General features: G+C 45.3%; 1 protein-coding gene across 3 annotated transcripts in view; it reads right to left on the bottom strand.

Moving 5' to 3' along the window:
- Positions 1–20807, bottom strand: part of ARHGAP10 (Rho GTPase activating protein 10) — a 357872-nt gene that overhangs the window by 93545 nt on the left and 243520 nt on the right. For all 3 annotated transcript variants that reach the window (XM_065904301.1, XM_065904302.1, XM_065904299.1), the window contains 2 exons: positions 17312–17417; positions 15777–15936 (listed from right to left, as the gene is read on the bottom strand). In XM_065904301.1, the coding sequence (XP_065760373.1) occupies positions 15777–15936; positions 17312–17417 (266 nt within the window). The remainder of the gene's footprint in view (positions 1–15776; positions 15937–17311; positions 17418–20807) is intronic.

Raw genomic sequence — 20807 nt, 5'->3', positions numbered from 1 at the left:
CCCATGGACGGAGGAGCCTGGTAGGCTGCAGTCCATGGGGTCGCTGAGTCAGACCTGACTGAGCGACTTCACTATCATGCCTTGGAGAAGGAAATGGCAACCCACTCCAGTATTCTTGCCTGGAGAATCCCAGGGACGGGGGAGCCTGGTGGGCTGCCGTCTATGGGGTCGCACAGAGTCAGACACAACTAAAGCGACTTAGCAGCAGCATACACAAGTAAAAAGAATACTATAACAAATTCCTCTGTCCACCTCACTGAGCTACACCAAGTCACTAACTGATGACCAATCTTAGTTCATCCATATCGCCAGGTTGTTTTTAAGAAGATTCTAAGCTAAGGACGTACATACAGGTCTTTAAGAAGCTTTAGAGGAATAAGTTTTGCTTAACTCTAGAATTCTAGATACTAGTATCTCGAGAGTAAAAAGAAACATACACGATTGTACCCAGATCAGCAGAATTCACCACTGCATGGTCAAGACGCAAAAATCAAACCATCCCCCTAAACTGCTATAGGTCAGTATGTGCATGAGCACTAAATCACTTCAGTCGTGTCCAAGATTCGGGGCCATCCCATAAACTGCAGCCTGTCAGGCTTCTCTGTCCATGGGATTTCCCAGGCAGGAATACTGGAGTGGGTTGCCATGCCCTCCTCCAGGAGATCTTCCTGACCCAGGGATCGAACCCATGTCTCTAAGGTCTCCCACACTGGCAGGAAGGTTCTTTACCACTAGCACCACCTGGGAAGCCCCGCTATGGATCAGGGGGTACTTATGAACATGATTAAGATATCCTCCCCCAAAAGAGTTAGGTAATAATTTTGCAAATATCTGCATGAAAAGAAACAATGACCTTGAGACATGCCCTGGGAGGAGGAAGACAGTGTTAATGCTGGATGGAAAGATCACTGAGGAATATGACAAAGGGTGCAGGAATTTCATTAGATTTGATTTTGTAATAAGAAGGTTTCTTGCCAGAGGATTAAATAGAGGGAGGAGCATATCTGAGAAGGGTCAGGCGGAGAAAAGAAGTGGGGTTTGACGAGATGCAGAAGGGAGGGGGGCAGCAGAGACGTGGCAGCACCTTGATCCTTGAGGACATGGGGGCCCCAAAGTCCTGACTCCGTAGAACTTAAGGGTGAAAATAAGCACGCCTAACAGAACTGGCCCCTGCCTTTTGGGGTCACTCTCAAGGAGAAACCAACCAACTGGAAAGTTAAAACAAAGAGAGATTCTGAGGGACATTTCATCCTGTGCCAAATTCATCCAGTGACATAAGGAGACACGGCTTACCCCGTACTGACCACATCCTTCCTCCGCTCCTCGGCAAAGCGAACCCCGCACTTTTCAAAAGGGCTGACCACAGGCCCGACACTGCTTGAATGGGGAAGCCGTTTTCAAAGCCAAAGAGGAAGGGCTCTGAACCCCAATGACAGAGAACATCCTTACAGACGAAACAGGAATTCACCCTCACAGCTGCCCCCAGGTTCCTCACCGTAGCTGGTCAAAGATTCCCAGTGAACAGAAAAGGGCGGGCTGAGCCGGCCATCCTGAGAAATCTGTCTGCAAGGCTGGCCCCTGGTTGGCACCTAGAAACCTGGCAAATTAACAGTTCTCTAAATTGCTAGAAAACATTCCCGAGGGAATTCCCTGGCAGTCCAGTGGTTAGACCTCCACAGTCTTACAGCTGAGAGCCCAGGTTTGATCCCTGCTCAGGCAACTAACATCCTACAAGCTGCATGGTGCACCGCCCACTCCTCGCCCCTGCCCCTGACAAATTCCCGAAATGATGCAGCCAAAAAAAAAAAATTTCCAAAACAGTCAGGATGCTTCAACTGTCTACACATAAATGTGCACATGAAGATGTGATGCAGAACACTGGCTTTTCTTCTGGGAGTCTGGGATTTGGTACCCACTTGGCAAAGGATGCAGATGTGACTACCTCCCAGCAGGCCCCAAGTCTCTAAAGGGCTTCCTTGAACAGACACATTCTACGTTTGTGGCTGCATTTTCAGGGCTGGGGGAAAGTCTGCTGTGTGTGACCCCTCTGAGAAGTGAGAACATACGGAAGATTCCACGTGGTTCTTTCGGACCCCTATGGTGTCATCTTCTCAACTGTGTGTCCTCACTGCATCACTGTGAGTACAACCACAAGCTGGGTCCCATAAGTCCTTCCAGCAAATCTCCAGTCACGAGGATGGTTTTAAAGACCCCGGACACACCCAGGGAGGCAGGTGCTAGACTTAATGGGAAGGACTTAATTTGAAGGGCCCCCCATGGCAGCCTGCTTCCTTAAGCAGTCTATCCACTGTGACCTTTAGTTCCAGGGGAAATTGGAGAAGGATCAGCAGTCTGGCAGAAAGACAACAGTTATGCCCCAGGATCCATAAGCTAAGACCGTCAACCCTTCGTTTAGCCATTTCCTGGCTACCATTCATTATTAGTTGGGTAAGATGTCACTATTTGCCATTCTAAAGATGCAGACGCTGAGACACCAGCATGCGGTCAGTTATCACTGATTAAATGCAGCAGTGGGGATGCAGAGCAGGCTTAACTTCAAGGAAATGTGAAAGAATTCAAATGCGATAAAAGGACCTGCTGGGGGAAGACAGAGTGGCCTTCTCATCTGTCTCCTAATTTCCTCCCTACACCCCCAGTGGCAGAAGTCTGAGCACCAGCACATCTCAAAATAATGCAGAGGGGCTGTCTTTCATTCCTGAAGCAAAATGCCTCTCACTGGGGGTTCCTACTGTCTGTGGCCCAACTGAGCAATCAGTATCTTCATAAAAGGTTCCCTCAGTGGCTGGCCCCAGGTAGAGGACAGGAACAACCAAGTGTCACTGACGAAATAAAGTATGAATCCTTGCCTACCCACACCCTGCCCCCACCTCGGTTCCTCAGCAGAAGTATAGAAAGTAAGTCACCAGCAAAAGAGGAGAAAGGCTGAACCTGAAGAAATGCTCTGAACCCTAATTCTTCAGGGGTCACTCTGCAGTGCTTGGTCTCCCCATGGTTCTAGTTTCTTGACCTGGGAGTCTCCAAAATTCCTAAAACTGTATATATGTCTCTTTTGTGAATAGATACTATACTACTTTCTGGGAAAAGGATCCAAAGTTTTCCTTAAATTTTCAAAGTGGGTCTTAATGTAATACGCCTTCAAAACTACTTCTCCAGATAGAGGGAAAGGATGTCAGAGACACGAGTAGACTTTAAGATGCCAACTGGCTGCCTCAAGGTAGATGAGAAGCCCATCGTGCTGGGAGACATATAAGAATGCAGTGGAGAATGCAATGGCGAGGGAAGAACAGGTAGGTGATACTGGAGAGCAAGCCCTAGGAAATCAATTACTTGGCAAAAAAGACCTTATGTGAGATTTGAGAGGAAAGTCACCTCTGGTTTCTACTTTGGTCAAAGATGAGAAAACTAAGGAATAAAGTTAAAGAAGGTCTAGTCATAAAATTCTGGGAAGAGACCAACAGGTTCCGATCTGGGTGACTTCAAAGTGCCAGTTTCGACCTGCTTTATCTGTTTTCATAAGGACTGGGCCCAAGAGGCAGCTGCACTCAAGGGCACGCAGAGACTACCTGAAATTGCCAAAACATAAACTGAGCCAAATCAAAGCGAATGAATAAACTATCTGGGAATTTATCAAACTGCCAGCACTTTCCACTACTGTATTCTCTCATACCATCCCAAGATGACTTGGTTGCACCCAAATGTCACCAAGTTGACATAAGTAAAAAGGGATTTACTCCAGATCTGCTGGTTCTGAGCATCAGAATATCATGGTCCTGCTTGTCAGTGGCTCTGAACACAAAGCCTTCCACTGAAAGCCATTTAAAACAGGAGGAGCCGCAGCAGAATAGAGGACTGGACAGCTCCCCCACCCGAGCCAGCCAGTCCCTAGTTCAAATCCCAGCACTGCCATTTCCTGTAAGTCATGAATGAACCCTGAGTAAATTCTGGTGATAACAACCTGTCCAGGTGGGTTCCTCAGTTTCTAACAATGGAGCCCTCGGGTGGCGGGTGTTGATAATGGGGGAGGTTGTGCATGCGTGGGGACGGTGTTGAGGGGGGGTGTTGGGGAACAGGCATGGGAAACCTTTGTTACCTTCCTCTCAATTTGATGGTGATGAAGAGGAGGAGAATGGCCTACAGGGCTTAGCTAGAGCTTTTATCAGCAGTGAAGCTGAGACACCCGACTCTGTCTTCCTACCCTACAAGGAGCGCATCTCTTAAGAGGGGTGTATGTCACAGGAAAGCCATCTTAGGGGTGGGAAGGAGGTCAGGGCAGAGGAGTCCTTACCCACTGCTTGTAAGAGTCATTTACAGAACGAGCGTCCTGGTTCTCTCAAACTACAGACAAGTCAGCACTGAAAAGAAATGAGCTACCAAGCCATGAAGAGACTTGGGGGAACCTTCAACACACAGTACCAAGTGAAAGAAACCAGCCTGCAAAGGCTCACACTGTGTAACTACATGACATTCTGGAAAAGGCAACACTGTGAAGACAATAAAAAGATCAGTGATGGCTGGGCTGGGGGCGGGGGTTGGAGGGGACGGAAGGGATGAACAGGCCAAGCACAGGATATTCAGGACCATGCGAACATGCCGATGATTATGATGAGTAAAGCTCGTAATGGGTGTGGCCAAACCCAAGCAGGTACAGTCCTGAATATTATTGGAAGGACTGATGCTGAAGCTGAAGTTCCACTACTTTGGCCACCTGATGTGAAGAAGACTCATTGGAAAAGACCCTGATGCTGGGAAAGATTGAAGGCGGGAGGAGAAGGGGACGACAGAGAATGAGATGGTTGTATGGTATCACCGACTCAATGGACGTAAGTTTGAGCAATCTCCGGGAGTTGGTGATGGACGGGGGGCCTGGCATGCTGCAGTCCATGGGGTCACAAAGAGTTGGACACGATTGAGCGACTGAACTGACTGAAGAAGGAACACCACCACGTGTGAACCCTGAATAAACTCTGGTGATAATGACGTGTCCACATGGGTTCCTCAGTTCTGACAGATGGACCCCTCGGGTGGCGGGTGTTGATGATGGGGGAAGCTGTGCATGCGTCGGGAAGGCTGTGTATATGTGGGGATGGGGTGCAGGAGGGACAGGTATGGGAAATCTTTGTACCTTCCTCTCAATTTTTTTATAAACCTAAAACTGTTCTAAAAAATACAAAGTCTGTCCAAAAATACAAATAAATCACTAAAGCTGTTTGACATGACATGTACAGAGTTATGCACACTTCACCAGACAGCTACAGCACAGATGTTAGGAGCAGACTTCATAGGTAGAGAAACTGTATTCAAACCCCAGCTCGGCCACTTGAGCAAGTTACTGAGCCTCGTTTTCTTCATCTGTAAAATAGCCCCCAACATCCTCGCGGAGGTCTTGACTGGATAGATACTTTAGCTTTTCTTTTTTCACAGATGAGAAAATTGACAATGAGGGTCAGTGGGGGGCTCCGAGGCCCCAAAGTCACACACCCTGGTGGAGCTGAGATTCCAACCCAAGGAATTTTGTGTTCAAGCCCACTCTTCTGCGTTCTGTGATCCTGTCTGGAGACTACTGCAATAAAATGTCATGTCAGGAGCAGAGCCTGGTACCAGCACATCATCACCCCTCTGTTAATACTGGCTACTGGAATTATTACTGTTCTCCATTTAGCTTGGGGTTTCACTGATGGCTCAGCTGGTAAAGGATCCACCTGCAATGCAGGAGATCCAGGTTCAATCCCTGGGTCAGGAAGATTCCCTTGAGAAGGAAACAGCAACCCGCTCCAGTATTCTGGCCTGGAAAATCCCATGGACAGAGGAACTTGGCAAGTTACAGTTCATGGGGTCGCAAAGAATCAGACATGACTTCTCAACCAAACCAAATTTGAGTTTGAGAGATACGGAAGAGCCAGCTCTGAAAGATGGTTTCTTGATTTTACAAAGAAAATTTAAAGGAGGGTGGGGGGAGATTTGTCCATGCAAAAGCCAGTAAACACCCCACACTCTGCTGCCCCCAAAGGAAAGGCACTGGTGGTGGTTTCTCCCGCGCCCTCCCACACAAACCCAGCTCTTGGATCCTTATCTTCCCTTCCAAGACCTCTGGAGATGCTGGGAATATAAACAACATAAAAGGGAGATGAACAAAAGGATCAGAATACTCCTTGCTATTTTTAATTATTTCAATACTGACTTGAGTGCCAAGCTCCAAGCACTGAGACAAACTCTGAGGACCTGTCTTTGCAGCTCTGCGTCTCCAGAGTCTCTGGCCAAGACTTCCAGATTGGGCCAGACTTTAGCCATCTGCCAGCTTTTCTTCAATTCCTCAGACCCATCTCTACCAGGAACACAGTCTCAATATTAAAAATATTATGGGGCTTCCCTGGTGGCCCAGGGGTTAAGCATCTGCCTGGCACTCTGGGGCACATGAATTCAATCCCTGGTCCGGGAAGATCCCACATGCTGAGGAGCAGCTAAGCCCACGTGCCTCAACTACCAAGCTCTCGCACCCTAGGGCCCGTGCTTCCACAAGAGAAGCCACCACAGTGAGCACATCACAACGAAGGGCAGCCCCCACTCACCGCAACCAGAGAAAACCCATGATGAGGAAGACTCAGCACAGCCAAACAAGATCAATAAGTAAATCTCAAAAAACTACGGAGTTCTTCCTTCTACTAAATTAAAAGCTCATCTTCCGACAAGTCCCACTCACTTGTACTGGGCATGCTTTCTTAGACAAGAGGGAATCATCTCCCCCATCTCCCTTTTCTCTGCTGCAGCTCTTCCATCCTCCTGAGACAGTCCCAGCGCCTCGTCTCTACTGGACACGAAAATGCACCAGAAGGAAAGGACCCTATCTCCCAAATTTCCTCACATCAAGTCACTCGACAGTCCCCTGGGGAAATACCACCTACCATCTACACAGTTACAACACAGCAGAGACGTCTCATGCTGGAGCCAAATGAAAGGAACAGAAGACAATGTCATTATTACTTTCCAACTCACCTTAAAGGAAGGAAAAAGAAAGTTTCCTGTGCTTTTAAGGCTCCTTTCTTCAAAAAGAGAAAAATAAATGTCATATATCCATGCATATATACGGAATCTAGAAAAACAGCACTGATGAACCTATTTACAGGGAAGAAATAGAGACGCAGACGTAGACAACAGGCTTGCGGACACAGTGGGGAAGGAGAGGGTAGGACAAATATAGAAAGTAACACTGACAGATATACACAACCATGTGCAAGACGGACAGCTGGTGGGAAGCTGCTGTAAGCACAGGCGGCTCAGCTCAGTGCCCTGTGATGACCTAGCGGGTAGGCGGGGTGGGGTGGGGTGGGTGGTGTTCAAGAAGGAAGACATTATATATATATGATGGCTCAGATGGTAAAGAATCTGCCTGAAATGGAGGATACCCGGGTTCAATCGCTGGGTTGGGAAGATCCCCTGGAGAAGGAAATGGCTACCCGCTCCATTATTCTTGCCTGGAAAATCCCATGGACAGAGGAGCCTGGTGGGCTACAGTCCACGGGGTTGCAAAGGGTCAGACACAACTGAGCGACTAACACTTTTTTCTCTTGAATACTTATTTATATGCAGAAACCAACACAATATTGTAAAGCAATTATCCTCTAATTAAAAAGAATAATAAAGCTTCTTTCTAAACACTCCAGAAAATGCATTGCCGTGTTGAGAGAAAAAAAAAAAATCCAACAGTAAAGTATGTTATCATGGCTATGTCAAGGAGGTCAACATTTATGAAAACTGGAAATTAAAAAAAGAAAAAAAACCTTTGAAAAGTTCTCAAAATAGTCTTGCCACAGGGTTTGACCTCTACGCTGAGTGATCACAACTCAAGCAGACTCAACTTTCAGAAACTTATTGTTGTTACTGGGGTTTCAGACATTTCTTTTTCTCTCACATGAAAACTGGTGCTGCCTAGCAACCCAATGCCAGCAGAGCTAAATCAAGATGCATTTTAGGTTGGGTCCTTTTTGAAAAAGAATCTTTTCCCCATTAAACAACAAGCGTGTGCTAAGACTGGAAGGTGCCTCGTACTCAGTGAAAAATGGCTTGCTTGCATGCTGCCCACTTGGGCCTCACTGGCGTTAAAGGATGACAAGAGATCAGGAGACGGCCAGGCTGGGTGTGTGGTTTCTGTATCCACAGGGATGGAGAAATGGGCTGCCCTGTACCCTAAACAGAACTCACATGGCTGCTACTGGCCTGCAGGTGTGGCCCAAACAGAGAATCCGTCCCACCATCCACCCCACCAGTCTGTCTCTGGGAACAGAGAGACTCTTCGAGCTTTGGGAAAGTCCACTGGATGCAAGGTCAGACAGTCCATCCCAAGGTTAGCAGGAGTGAATCAACCCCGCCCCCACCCCCGCTGGATACCCTTCTCCACGTGGTATAATGTAACACCTGGGGATGACACTGCACGCCTGAGGGGAAACATGTAAGCCCTTCTCACCCTCACTCCTACTAAATGCTCTGTGATAAACAGCAAGCATGTTCTGTCACTCAGTCCCGTCCAACTCTTTGCAACCCATGGACTGTAGCCTGCCAGGCTCCTCTGTCCATGGGATTCTCCAGGCAAGAATGCTGGAGTGGGTTGCCATTCCCTTTTTCAAGGGGATCTTCCCGACTCAGGGATCGAACCTGCATCTCCTGCACTGGCAGGCGAATTCTTTATCGCAAGTCATCTGTGAAGTTCCTGTGACAGGGATACAGGCTAGTCAAGAACTTTGCAACCCATGTCACAAAAAAAGAAGGATAAACAAGATCTATTGAAGAAACTCACGAACAGGAACATGACATCAGCCTTTACCACAAGGAGCGACCATCTCCAACAGCTTCTGTGTTCTCAGCAAGAAAAAAGACACAGGGATTTTCCTGGTGATCCAATAGTTGGGACTCCACGCTTTCACTGCCGAGGTCCAGGTTCAATCCCGGATCGGGGAACTAAGATCTCACATGCCATACAGCACAATCAAAAAGAAAAAAATGACAAAGACTCATACTGGGCCTATTTCAAAGGCAGAAATGCTTCTTTTAGTAAAGTTACAGGAATCCTCACAGAGGAAAAGATTTATGTAAACAAAATGTGGTTGTTTGTCAGTACCTTGTGGTCCCCAGAAATTTACTGTACCCAAGCTAAAACCAGGAAGAAACCTCATCACCCACTGTCCTCAGAATCAATGACCTTGAGAGCAAACCCATCACACTGAAAATCCGACTAAAATCCTTAACAAGATAAATATAACTTAGATTATAACTATAGTATGACACATACTTTGTGATGTGATTTTCTTGAGCGTAACTTCACATAGCTCACTTGACATAAATTGCCACTTTCAATAAGAACATAAAATGATGCAGACAGTAAAAGAAAACCACTGTGATATAGGATTTTTGCTTTTTTTTTTTTGATGATCCTCAAAAGCTCTTCTGAATGTTCAAGGGCCTGGGGGAACAGATCAGGGCAGAGGCATGGAGGGAGTCACATTATAAACATAAATTTCTTTTATGACATTGAAAATGTATAAAATAACAGAACATGCTCAACTGAAACAGACCTTATAGCTCAAGAGGGTTCTTGACACTTAGTTTAACTAAGCTCCTCTGAGGATGATCCCCACCCCAGCTGCGAGCTAACAGAAGATCAGGTATGAGAATGAAGACCAAACCACGTACAAGGCAGGAGTAGGAGTCCACACCATCCTTCCCTTCCCTGTAAAGTCTGCTCTGACTTCTCCTCCTGCATGTTCCCCTGTGACACGGGAAAAACCGGAAGTAGACCCAGATTTATTACCCACTCCTGAACACTCATGCATTCACGGCCTTATAAGCTGCTCTCAACAGACGTCTTACTCTTGGAGAAAACATGTCTTCCGTTAGCCCTCAAACTTGTCTGTCCCCTGAGAGCAACTGGCATCACCGACAATGCCCCTCAAGCACCCTGACACTGAACTTGTCTGGGCTTCTGGCTCTGCTTTCATCACAAAGAGTAAGATACCATGTTTCTCAAAGGTATTGTTCCTCCCTCCTCCTAGAGGTGAAAACCAAAGGCTGTAGGGTTGAACAATCCTTACTGCAAACCCAAACATTGCCACTTACTAGCTATGTACACATGAGCAAGGGATCTTGGACCCTTCAGTTTTTCTCATATGCATAAAGGGATAAGATAAATAATAAGAATTCTGTACATATATATTCTATTATATATACATACACACATATATATATTATATATACATACACACATACATATATATTCTATTATATATACAGACACACAACAGGATTATACACACAGGTCATATGAGACACTCCATATAACAGACACACCAATAAATTTTTCCCATATCCATCTCATGTCTTTATACCATATATTAATAATATACCTTCTTCCACTAAATTCTCTCCCCAGGTTGAGACCCCCATCTCCCAACTGTCCACTGGGCTTTGCTGTTGGTTCAGTCGCTAACTTGTATCTGACTATTTGCAACCCAAGGACTGCAGCAGGCCAAGCTTCCCTGTCCTTCATGAGCTGGCTCAAACTCATGTCCATTGAGTCAGTGATGTCATTCAACCATCTCATCCTCTGCTGCCCTCTTCTCCTCCTGCCTTCAGTCTTTCCCAGAATCAGGGTCTTTTCCAATGCTGGGCTGGTCTTGCTAGATATCCTGACAACACTAAAATCCCACATGTTATAAACTAAACTCAATCTTACTCCTGCCCCAAACACATTTTTCCCTTCTTTCATTAATAACACCAATATTCTCCTGGGCTGGAGTACCTAGCGTCATTTATAATCCCCTCCATTGAAGGGGAATCTGGCACCTGGATTCTGTCTCCTCCACCTCACAAACTGATGCTCTCCCCCGGAAATGCCCCATTCTCACCAGTGTTCCATGAGACCTCTCACCTAGCCCTTCACTCTTCTGCTTTCATGGCAAACCTTACTGCCAGATTAAGCAGTTCACTTCAGAACGATGAGAGGCCCTGGTACCTCCAAAATTAAACCCCGAGTCCTGTGGTGGCAGTCTCAACCTCCCCACACCTGGCCTGAATCTCTTTCCAATCTCATCTCATGCCACTTGCCCACGTTCCAACAAGAGGCGCAATCCCAGAACACAAACTGACTCGTTGCTTCTCTGATTACACGATGCCTCATACCTGAAATGTCCCCTTAAAACACCTCCACCTGTTTAAACTCCATGCTACAACCTATTCAAGTCGCCTATTCAGGAAGCCTTCCAGGTTCCCCGCAGCTGGACATAAACTCTGTTCATAAACTCCCGGCAGCTTCCTCTCTTCTGTCTGAGCACACTTACCCTTCACACCATTTCTTCCTTTCCCTACAGGACTGTCTTCCCGTCTCTCAAATTTCACACTGTGTCTGACGCAGAGCAGGCGCTCGTGACAGATGTACTGAATTAATCCTCAACTAGTTGGCCCTCTGTGGGTTCCCCATTAGCAGATTCAGCCCACAGCAGATCGAAACTATTCAGAAAAAAATTCCAGAAAGTTTCAAAAAGCAAAACTTGCATTTTCCCCACACTGGCAACTACTTACACAGCATTTACATTGTATTAGGTATTATCAACACAAGTAATCTAGAGATGATGTAAAGAATACAGCAAAATGTGTATAGGATATGTGCAAATAGGACACCATTTTATATAAGGGACTAGAAAATCTGTGGATTTTGGTATCTGCAGGGGATCATGGAACCAACTCCCCACAGATACCAAGGGAACAACTGTATACTTTAAGAACAAAACAAATGCAAAACTCACACGTTCTAAGGTGCAACTCCTATTTGAAAATCCCTGGGAATTTCACAGTACCCTTTCCATCTGGGAAATGCAATTTTCTGCTTTGCAAAGGAAAAAAGACCTTGATAATATTTTTGGCCCATGAACACTTCTTTAAAAACAACATCTTAATGTATTGAGTGGAAATGAAGCCAAAACATATGGATTAAGTTTCCTATAAAGTACATATGGATTTTATGAAAACAGCAAAGAGCCTTGGATAAAATGTGATCTCCAAAGATTAACCAGGGGTCCTTTTCCAACTCCAAAATTAATCTGGAGCTCTCTTGCTTTAATTATATGTTGAAAGTTTCCTTTTCTGACTTAGCAACTTTCCTGGTCAGAGGTAAAATATTTCACATTCCTAGGGAAGAAAAATAAGTAACTAAGGAAAAGAAAACATTTTCCTTCTATTGTCATTTTGGCCGTTTCATTTCACAGCTAGTTTCTCCTCTTTTTTGAATTATAATTTTTTTCCTTCCTCATGAGACTATTCTTTCTCACGTTTCCTATCCTTTCTCATTTTTCTCTCTGCTCTCAAACATTAAAAGGAACTATCAATATATCCCTCTTTCACCACATTGAAGACAAACATCAGCCTTTCTAGGTGGTGTACGGAGATCAGTTGTCAAGGAAACGTATGGCTCAGGTGGGGCCAGATGTCCGCAGGAAGTGTTTCTACAAAGCCACCCTTGTCAGCAGAAATAGTCTTCGGCACAGCCAAGCACAGACTCTTACGTGAAGCCCAAACAAACAGAAACAAAAAGCTGGGAGTGAGAGTGAAAGCGGGCAAGGATGGGACTTCCGGGGTGATCCAGTGGTTAGGACTCCGTGCTTTCCATGGAGGGGCTGCAGTTCAATCCCTGGTGAGGGAACTAAGATCCGACATGCTTCAGGACCCAAAAAACAAAACATAAGACAGAGTATCTTAACAAATTCAATACAGACTTTTTAAAAAATGGTCCACATTAAAACAAATCTTTTTTTTTTTTAAGTGCACAAAGATGAAATTGAAGGGGAAAAAAAAGAGAGAATGGAGAAATTAAGTTCTCAAAAATGTTCATTAATCCAAGCTAACTGCCCTTGGACTGCAAGGACATCCAGCCAGTCCATTCTAAAGGAGATCAGTCCTGGGTGTTCATTGGAAGGACTGATGTCGAAGCTCAAACTCCAATACTTTGGCCACCTGATGCAAAGAGCTGACTCATTTGAAAAGACCCTGATGCCGGGAAAGATTGAGGGCAGGAGGAGTAGGGGATGACAGAGGATGAGATGGTTGGATGGCATCACCGACTCAATGGACATGGGTTTGGGTGGACTCCGGGAGTTGGTGGTGGACAGGGAGGCCTGGCGTGCTGCGGTTCATGGGGTCACAAAGAGGCGAACATGACTAAGCGCCTGAACTGAACCAAACCACCACACCCCAAACAACCCGTAGGGTGCCCCAAACATGAGCCCACACATTCAGGGAATAATCTGAAGCTCAGGATCTCATCTCCTCTTGGTAGGAGACCTCAGGACTTGAGTCAATATCATCTGTGCATTCACAGCACTACCCAGCTTGGCCACAGAAAGGGGGAGAGGGCAGACCAGAACCCCTCCACTTAATTCTATAAGGCTCCATCTCCGAGCACGGGGCCAGTCCCATCTGCGGTAACTATTGTAATCGGCTTGACAACGCCGCTTGGAAGTTCCTGTAAGATTTGTTAACAGGGTGAAAGCAGCCCTCACTACTTCCCAGAAGAATGGAATCAGGCAGTTATCTTGCCCGCACCAAACAAGAGAACATGGGAAGCTGTGGCATGAGGTGGAAGGAGCCTTTTATCCGAGAGCAAGACCCAGAGTCGGTATTTTCACAAATAAATTGAATAAAAGTTCTCTAATTGGGATTTAACCTAACGATAGCTGTGCTCCTAAACATTTTCTCAAAGCTTAGAGTCTAATTATTTCTTTTCCACAAAACGAATAGTAGCCATTGTGCCATGAAGCTGTCTTACTGGATAGCTCACTGTACACGCTAACGAGGTTTAATGACTGTTTGACGGGACCATAAAAGGAGACATAAATGCACCACTAGCTGCCGAAAAACAAAACCAAAAAAAACCCCACCGATGTCTGACACCCATAAGCAAGCTGCTTTTGCCACCTCGTAAAGTGAATGTCTAACTAGGTTTCAAGCCTCACTTTTCAGTGGGAAGTGATATTCGCGTAAGCTAGAATTGCTCCAGCCAGCAGAAGACACGACAAGAATCCAAGGAACATCCTTGCCATGCCTCGCTCAAAAGGACTACACCTCTCTCTGTCTCCTTCCCACTTCTCTGACCTCCATTTATTTTACTTAATCTGTTAATTCACCAAATAATTATTAACGGAGTGCCTAAGGAGTACTGGGATTTATTCTAAATGTGCAAAAAGATCTCTGTCCTCAGAGATCTAGAAGTGAGAAATGGGTAACAATGAGAAAAGTAAGTACAGTGCACAGGAAGTTAGGGACGTGAGCTGTGGGATACAGTTCCCAAAACACGACTCCAACCCCCCCAGAGGGTGACTTACTTTCCATCAGGGGCTGTAATGTTTGTCTTCGCCTCCCAGCACCTAATACATGCTAACCATATAACACAATCTCAATTTTTTAGAAAACTGAGTAAGCAATTAAAGTTGTTGACCAATCATCTTAACAGTTTTCCAATTCCCTGTCTTAGAAGAAAACCGTAACTCAAAAAACACCTATGCACCCTAATGTTCACTGCAGCACTGTTTACAACAGTCAAGACATGGAAGCAACCTAAGTGTCTATCAACAGAGGAACCGATAAAGAAGATGCACAATGGAATATTATTCAGCCATAAAAAGGAACGAAATTGGATCGTTTGTAGAGACATGGGTGTGCCTAGAGTCTGTCATAGAGAGTGAATAAGTCAGAAAGAGAAAAACAAGTGTATATTGACACATATATGTAGAATGTAGAAAAATGGTATAGATGAATTTATTTGCAAAGCAAACATAGACACACAGATGGAGGGGACAAACCTATGGATACCAAGTGGGGAAGAGGGATGGGAGGAATTGGCAGACTGGGACTGACATATATACACTACTGATACTGTGTATAAAATATGTAGCTAATGAGAACCTACTGCATAGCTCAGACAACTCTACACAGTGCTCCTGGTGACCCAAACCAGGAAGAAAAGCAGAAAAGAGGGGATGTACATATATGCCCAGCTGATTCATTATGCTGTGGAGCAGAAAATAATACAACACTGTAAGGCAATTATACCTCAATAAAAATTATTAAAAAAAAAAAAAAAGACAAATGAGGAAAGTTACTGGCCAGGTCCTGCTCTATATGAACAGAAGAGGAGGAAAAAATCCTAGAAGATCTTGAAAGAGTTCATTTATTTTGAAAACTCACGTATTCCTCTGAACATAGAGAAACAAACAATAGGATATGTTACCTAAGAGAGTATTCATTTTAAGCCAGAGATTCTCAACCTGGAGGCCCCAGGTTCAAGAATGCATGTGGATCTCCTGAAATTGTTAGCATAGCTGTGAGGAGAGGGGGGAGCTGCGTGTGTTTTTCTGGGGACGAGGGTGGAACAGACTGACAACACATGTTTTCCCTGAGTTACAGGAAAAGGAATCTGAGTGAGGAATCCAAGGAGAGGAACAAAGGCAGCAAAACACGGTCTACAACACGGCCGATACTCACTGGCATCTGGATTAAATGTTGCTTCCTTAAACCAGTGGAATAACAGAAGACTAGGTAAGCTTCAGATTTATGGAACTCTGCCAAAGACACAAACTCCAGGAGGACTTCTCAGAACCAGGCTTACCATCATGAGAATAAAATTATTACATAAAAAACTAAGAGGACAGGTGTACCTCACATGGAAATAAGCCCCAAATAGGAATCACCCTAAGGAAAGGGGAGAAAGGCACTTTTACCTTTTCATGGTTTTCAATTAAAATTTCCACAACAATGTTCTGAAACTTCAAATCCATGATGGCAGCAACAGTTTCTTCCTGTGGCCTCATGAGAGTTGGTCCAAACACCACTCCTAAATTTGCCACGGTCATGAGGTTCTGCTTGGAGTGATTTGAAACACTAATAAGATGAAAGGGGGTAGAAAGGTCTCTGGTTAAAAGAAGGGGCAGTGGCTGTGGGACGTCTGCAACTCTGTCTTTCCCTACAGACAAGGAGTCAGGCTCAACTGTCCTCAGTGTCTGCGCCTGTAATGGTCACACTTGGCGAGGCACCACATGTGGGGGCCCTGCCTAGCTTCCCACATCCTTCCTTGTCTTTGATGCTCTGTTTAACCACAGCATCTTTCTTATAATTCTATGTCTGTGCTAAGCTTGTGTCCCTGAAGGCCTTCATTTACTGTTTCTTCCTTTCTACCGAGAACATCCCTTCCTTCCCCTGGTCATTACACACCTGTTTCCAAAGACTCCCAGCCCACCTGGCTCCTTTGTAAGAGGCATCATCACGAGCACAGAGCTTGGTCAGAACACCCATACTCCATTGTGCAGCGAACAACCTGGGCAACTGTTCTCAGCAGCCCTGCCACCTAATTCAAGCCTCAACTCAAAGGTCTTAGCCTTGAAAAGACCCTCCATCACAACTCTTTATAGTCCCAAAGCCAATACATATTCTTTATTGCTCACTCTTACTTAGCCTTTTTACCACTTACCACCTGACATGATTTTTATGTGCAGTCTGTTCATTATCTTTTCCCTCTTAGGAAGAAGTACTTCACAAAGACAGGGACTTAGTCTTGTTCAACTAACGCCTTAGAAGGCACTCAGAAAATATTGGCAGGCCAAATGAATGAATGGCTCTACCGCAGTAGGAGCCCTGGAAACACCAATATTTCCTCACCTCCAGTTTCTTTTGCGTGTGTGTGAAATACAGGTTATAAAACACAGTGTTCCTCAGCCTCCTCTCACCTCTAAAATTCTACAATTATAGTGACCTAGGAGTCATTTATATATGAAGAAAGAGCTAATTTCCCCACTGAATTATTAGATTTTGCTTACTTTGTAAAGAAGGAGTGAAAAAAAAAATGGAATGGATTGAATGAAATAACTACCTATTACTGGATTAAACAAACTCCAAGGATATATCCATGCAGACTCAGAGTTAGGTAGGTGTGAAACCAAGCTAAATTTGCTAACAGGCTTATAATCACATGGCCAGAATCAGTGTATAGGGAAATGTTTAAGATTCTCTTTTCTTAGTTCTAATCAAACCCTGAGTTGCTGGCAGGGAAGTTAAGCAAATAATTATACGACTTCATGAAAGCATCACATTTCATCACTCTTGTCCAAAACACACACAGCGAGGCAAGCGTCCAGCCTGCTCTTGCAGGCGTGGTCCCTGGTATTGTGTCCGCAGCCCCAGTTCAAAGTGTTACAGACCCAACACCACCACACGGCACCCAAAGCAAAATAAAACAAGTTAGGAAGAAAGAGAGGCTTACTTAGTTAAGTGTTTCACCAAAATATCCAACATTTCTTTATTTTTTTCTGGCAGTTTGTGTACCAAGAAATGGATAGCATTAACACGAGATTCCGGGCTGCCGCTTTCTTTAAAAAAAAAAAAAGAAAAGAAAAAAAAAGTTAGCAGAGAATTCAGAATGAAATATAGTCCTGAAAACAAACAATTGCAACAGCTCATCCATTAAATCTTTAAGCACAGAATTTACACGTATTTTGCCACCATTCAAAGGAAAAGAAAATCCATCTTTCTCCCTATTATGAATCTTCGATGCCTCCCCTATGAAGTAATTTCAGTGCAGCGGCAAATAATGCCTTTCCCTCTGCTGGTATTTAAAACAGAACGGGACCACGGCTTCTCCCTCTGGCATGCTGCACCTCAAGTCCACCCCTCACTTACCTGTTGACTCTAGTCATGGGTCACCACCCCACAACGGAATGCAAATAAAATCTCACCAAGTGGTTTCTTTATGTTTATGCATTAAACTATACCCCCCAAAATGATATGCTGATATTCTAACTCCCCGTATCACAGAATGTGAATGTTTTCAAATGTACCATCTTGTTTTCATCAGGTGTGGTAAGACACACAGACATGAAAACTGTCCTGAAGGAAGAAGCTGATCCTCACAGATCCCTAGAAATAAGGGGAATGGCATGGCAGGCAGGGTCACGCGGTGAAGCGCCAGGTCAGGAGGCGAAGAATGAGGGCAAGATGCTTTACTGTGCCATCTTTCTGAAGGAAAGGCAAGGCAGGGTAAGCAGGCTTAGGATTGGTTGGTGTAAATATTCCAACAGGCTCAGGGATATAAAGACTGTTCCTGACTATTGGTGCCTGGCCCTGGGGTGACTAAGGCAGGAGAATGTTGGCCTGGAATGTTAGAACCTGAAAGATGGGGTCAGGGAGGGAACGTGGGCTCTGGATTGGTTAGTTCGCAGATGGAAAGGGTGCTCAGGTTAAGTATCTCTAGGAATTGGTTAGCCCTGGAAAGGACAGTCTCCCCAGGGTCACTCAGGCCCCAGATGTCAAAACATTAGGCTCACAAGATGTGCCTGACACAGGGTTTATTTAGAACAGGTCACTGAAGGTGTCATGAGTTAAGATGAGACAACAGTGGAGAAATGCCGTACTGCCCACCAGGCTCCTCTGGCCATGGAATTTTCCAGGCAAGAATACTGGAGCAGGTTGCCATCTCCTTCTCCAAGGGATCTTCCCAACCCAGGGATTGAAGCCAGGTCTCTTGTGTCTCCTGCATTAGCGGGCAGGTTCTTTCCCAGCTGAGCCACCAGGGAAGGCCCAAATCCAACATGACCGCTGGGACAAAGGCACAGGGGGAAGATGACCACCATGAAGGCAGACACGGGAGAGACTATCACGTGTCAATGGAGTGATGAAGCTACAAGCCAAGGGTCACCAAGAACTGCCAGGAAACGTCAGAAGGTGGAGGAGGCAAGGAAGGACCCTACCCTGGAGCCTTCCAAGGGAGCAAGCCCTGCTGACACCTTGATTCGGGACCTCACCTCTTGAACTGTAAGAAGAATAAACTTCTCCTGTTTTAAGCCATTCGGTTTGCGGTTCTTTGTCACAGCAGCTTAAGGGAACAAATATAGCCCTTTAATCCCTTAGACTTCGGTCTTATCATCCATGGCTCTTATGAACAATATGCCCAAGTTCCTTTTATTGTGTTGGTGGAAAATTAATGGAACCCATCAAAAAAGAATGCTTCATATTGAAAACTATGCTTGAGTTTTCAGAGGTGTCAAAGAAGTGACTGATGAGAATGAGCTGGTCAGTTTACCCCATCAGGAAGGAAGGTTGCAAGCTGCTGTGGAAGCTCAGAGAGAGCTGGCAGGGAGGCTCAGGAAGGTTCCACATAAGGGACAGCACTGCAGCAGCGGCTTGAAAAACAGGAAAGGTTTCAGGGACAGGCGGAGCCGAGAGGTGAGGCGTACATTCTGGATTCGGCAAGCAGTGTGAGAAAGCACACAGCCTACTCACAGAGGGCAGCTCAAACTGATAGAAAGGTAGTCAGAACCAAACTTTGGTCTGTAAAGACCAATATTACTCATCCAGAAGAGCAGAACCATGCCATCTGCAGTGACACAGACGGGCCTAGAGATCGTCACCCTGAGTGAAATATCATGAAAAATACAGACAAATATCATATATTGCTTATATACGGAATCTTTTTTAAAAGCACTACAAATGAACTTATTTACAAAACAACAATTGAGTGACAGAAGTAGAAAACAAATGTGTAGTTATCAAGGGTACTAGGGGAAGGAAAAATTGGGGACTGGGATTGACATAGACACACTATACACAAACCAGTTAACTAATAAGAACCTACTCTGTAGCACAAGGTACTCTACTCAATACTGTGTACTGGCCCGTATGGGTGAGAATCTAATGAAGAGCACACACATATATGTACGTGTGTGTGTGTGTGTAACTGATTCACTTTGCTGTACAAAGACAACTAACACATCACTGTGAATCAACTACACTCTAACAAAAATTCTTTAAAAAAAGAACCGTCTTTACTGATGGCTTCTAAATCAGTCACTGAAAGTAAAGCAAGAAAGAATACGAGCAGAGTGGAAGATACACCTGAAATTTTTGGAGGATGAATTTGAATGGGGAAAAGAACAGATTAAGAGGGAAATGCTATGTGGGCAGGAAGCAGTGAGGCAGGAAGGGGCAGGCAGATGGGGAAAGCGGTTGTGTTAGTCACTCAGCCGTGTCCAGCTCTTTGTGAGCCCATGGACTGTAACCCACCAGGTTCCTCTGCCCATGGGATTCTCCAGGCAAGAATACTGGAGTGGGTTGCCATTTCCTTCTCCAGGGGATCTTCCTGACCTAGGGATCGAACCTGGGTCTCTCACATCACAGGTAGATTCTTTACCATCTGAACCACCAAGGAAGTCTGGAAAGGGGTTGAACTACAAGTGAGAAAATAGAGCAAAGTGTAGTCTGCAGTCAGACAGTAGAATCACTGCTCCCAACTGACAGCAAAGTGTCCTTAAGCAAGCTACCTAAGCTCCCGAGGCCTCAGTTTCCTCACCTGCAAAATGAAGTGAACGGCACTATCTCAGAAGGCCACTGTGAGATTCAGTGAGGTGACCAATGTCAAGCGCTGAGCCCCAGTGGCTGGCATAGAGAGGCACTCAAACTCTTAGCAAACACTCCTGATGCCATTTGTGTTCCTATTGTGGTCTGTGTTCCTCTAATGTGAGAGCTATTGCAGAAGAGACAGAATTCACAGGATCGAGCCTCGGCTCGGCTGTGGGTCCAAGGAAGAGGCAGAGATGACGACGTTTCTCAGCTGGGTTATCTGGCGGTACAGTCAGTTCTACGGACAGACAGGAACCCAGGAGGCAAAGCATGTTTGAGGAGGAAGACAATGGCGGGTGATGGAGAAAGTGGCATTCAAGGGCTGGCACTCTAACAGGTATCTGTAAAGGGGAAGATGCTGTAGA

This window comes from Muntiacus reevesi, chromosome 13, assembly GCF_963930625.1.
Source record: "Muntiacus reevesi chromosome 13, mMunRee1.1, whole genome shotgun sequence".
NCBI classification, from domain to species: domain Eukaryota; kingdom Metazoa; phylum Chordata; class Mammalia; order Artiodactyla; family Cervidae; genus Muntiacus; species Muntiacus reevesi.
The sequence above is the reverse complement of the archived record's forward strand: the minus strand, read 5'-3'. Positions and strand labels throughout refer to the sequence as shown.